Genomic DNA, 2,482 nt, shown 5'->3' with positions numbered 1-2,482 from the left:
GTGGCTTGAAAAATTCTCATGTGCTGTCAATCAGAAAGCAGGTGTAAATATTGCAATGCGCCCATACCAGTATTTGAATCATCAAGGTCTTCTACAAGGACATGAAGGTACAAATATATGTGGGGAAGAAGATACTTATATATTTTATATGAATTGCTTAGTAGTAAGAAATTATACATTCTGCATTCTTCCATTGACGCCAAGGACAAATTGACAATGAAAACTATTTAAAAGAAATGCTTACTCTTTTAAAAGAGGGTGGAGTGGTGACACTTTCCCCCTGCAGTATAACCTCCTGCTTTCCATAAAATTAAGACCATTATTCCTCCATGATACATGATCACATGAAAAAAGTTTGTTGAACTTTTCCTTAAAAAGGAGGTGAGAACAGAGCATGTCTAATAAACTAACTTGGCATAACAGTGAACATTTTTGGGATAGATGAGGAAATTTGACCACTGTTTTGTCAAATATCTGCAAACAGAAGAATTCTTCAGTCCTCAGCCATATTTTCTGCTCCATGTCCTATAGCTGGATGCAGTCACTCAGTGACCCTTCTCAGGGCTGAGGTGGGTGCTAGTGATTGCTGTCTGGAATGTCAGCACAGGAGCAAACCAGTTTGCATGCACAGTAATGTGCAGATGGTGAAGTCCTGACTGGAACACCAGAGTGCCAAGGCTTAGGACAGGCATAGACTGGAATTCCACTTGTGGTGATGCAGCCTAATGGAAGGAGGGAGCCCCTGATAATGGAAGGCACCAAAGAACAGCACAGAGGAAGAGCAGTGCCTTGCGAGACTCAGCAGGGCTTTTCTTAAACTGCAGGTCAATATCTTCATCCTCTATGCTGGAGACTTGAGTTTTCTACTTCACTCCTAGAGAAGTGAGTATCCAAGTTGCCAGGAGAAGTCATCATAGCATGAAGTTCCCCTTATTATCCACACATTCACACCAATCAAAAAAAAACAGGATGTAAGGAGAGGGGACAGGAAGGAATGCTTACTCTAGGCAAAGAGAAAGAATTAATGGCTGGTGAACTTGTGCTTGTTTCAGGCAGGAGTTCAGGCTTCTGGCCAAAGGCACCTTGATACAACCCCCACATGCACCATGAAAGTCCTCAGGAATGCGTGAACCTCACCAGGTCAAGCTGCCAGATGATCCAGGCCACCCAGCAAGAATCAACAGGCCAGTTCAAATATAAGAGTGCATGTGTGAAAATCACCATTCCCATGTGTATAGTTAGGCTTCAAATTTTATGGATTCAAATGAATAAATAAATAAGGGTTGTGCAAAAACTTAAATTTTTTATGTTCATCGTAAGAATAGGAGGTTTACTATTCTGTTTCCAGGCAAAAGAAAGTCTGGATGCACTGGAGTCTTGACTCATGAGCAAGAAGGGGCTGACAGCTGGGAAACACCCAGAGACTATTGCAGCTGTGTTCACCAGGAGCCAGTTGGGATTATTAATAACAGTCACACAACTTTGAAAGACACAGGAAAGTGTGTAAAAGGAGACAAAGGTGCTCACCAGGAGAAGGATGGTTTGGGTGGCTCTGGACTCAGGGGAGGACCTGAGGGAGCTGGTCTTGTGAATGTGCTGCATTCTCTGCTTGTGCCTGTGCAGGATGAACACCATGGAGCTGCTGGCCCAGAGCATGAGCCCCACACACAGGGCATCAGGGAAGGTTAGCAATGCTACAAACAGTGAACCTGTGGTTAAGTCAGGATGGACAGCAGAACAGTATCCAAAATCTTTTAGGTCTGTCATTGTTGTGTTGTTCCATTTCCCAGTCATATACATAAGATTAAAAATATTAATAAGCAGGTACATGATCCAACTCAGGTACATGGAAAAGCCAACGTACTTGGGAATTTTCACTTTAAGTCCTGCCCACCTGGATTCATTGGGGTTTATGGTGATGGCCTGGAAGACACTCAGAAGGCACATGGTTACAATGGACATGGCCCTGCCCACCCTATGAAGATAGAACAATAGTTTGCATCCAAAATCACCAAGGGAGATTTCTAAATTGAAAGCTGCCACTGTCTGGGGAATTCCTCTAGACAAGAGGGTTAACAAGTTGGCGACAACCAAGTGCTGAAGAATCAAGTCTGTGTGTCTTACCCTGCACCCAGTGAAGTAAAGAACTAGGTAATGGAGGAGAAGAGAGGAATTGCCCAGAGCTCCAATCACAGTCTGTGCCAGGAAGATGATGCCTACAGCCACATCACTGGCTGCCATCCTGCCAGGTGCCTGCTGTCCCTTGAAGAGCGTCCTGCAGGGGAACAGAAAGCCTGGGCTGCATGTGTCCTGTCAACCAAAACCCAGCATTGCCCACTCCCCAGAGTCCCACTATGAATATTGAATGGTTTTTTTTTCTTTACTGTGAATATTGAATGTTTTTTTCTTTAAAAGTTTTATGTATAAACTTTTAAAAGCATAAAACTTTGCCATGAAAACATCACTTTGCTACCACTTGCAT

General features: G+C 43.5%; 1 protein-coding gene across 1 annotated transcript; it reads right to left on the bottom strand.

The window, feature by feature from the left end:
* Nucleotides 1–1,260: 1,260 nt before the first annotated feature.
* Nucleotides 1,261–2,241, bottom strand: LOC139702772 (vomeronasal type-1 receptor 4-like). Its single transcript, XM_071604923.1, has one exon. It carries the CDS (start codon nt 2,239–2,241, stop codon nt 1,261–1,263), a length of 981 nt encoding a protein of 326 aa, XP_071461024.1.
* Between the last annotated feature and the right edge of the window lie 241 nt (nt 2,242–2,482).

The sequence above is a fragment of the Marmota flaviventris genome, chromosome 18 (assembly GCF_047511675.1).
Source record: "Marmota flaviventris isolate mMarFla1 chromosome 18, mMarFla1.hap1, whole genome shotgun sequence".
NCBI lineage: Eukaryota > Metazoa > Chordata > Mammalia > Rodentia > Sciuridae > Marmota > Marmota flaviventris.
Note: the sequence above shows the minus strand (reverse complement) of the source record. Positions and strands in the feature narration are given on the sequence as shown.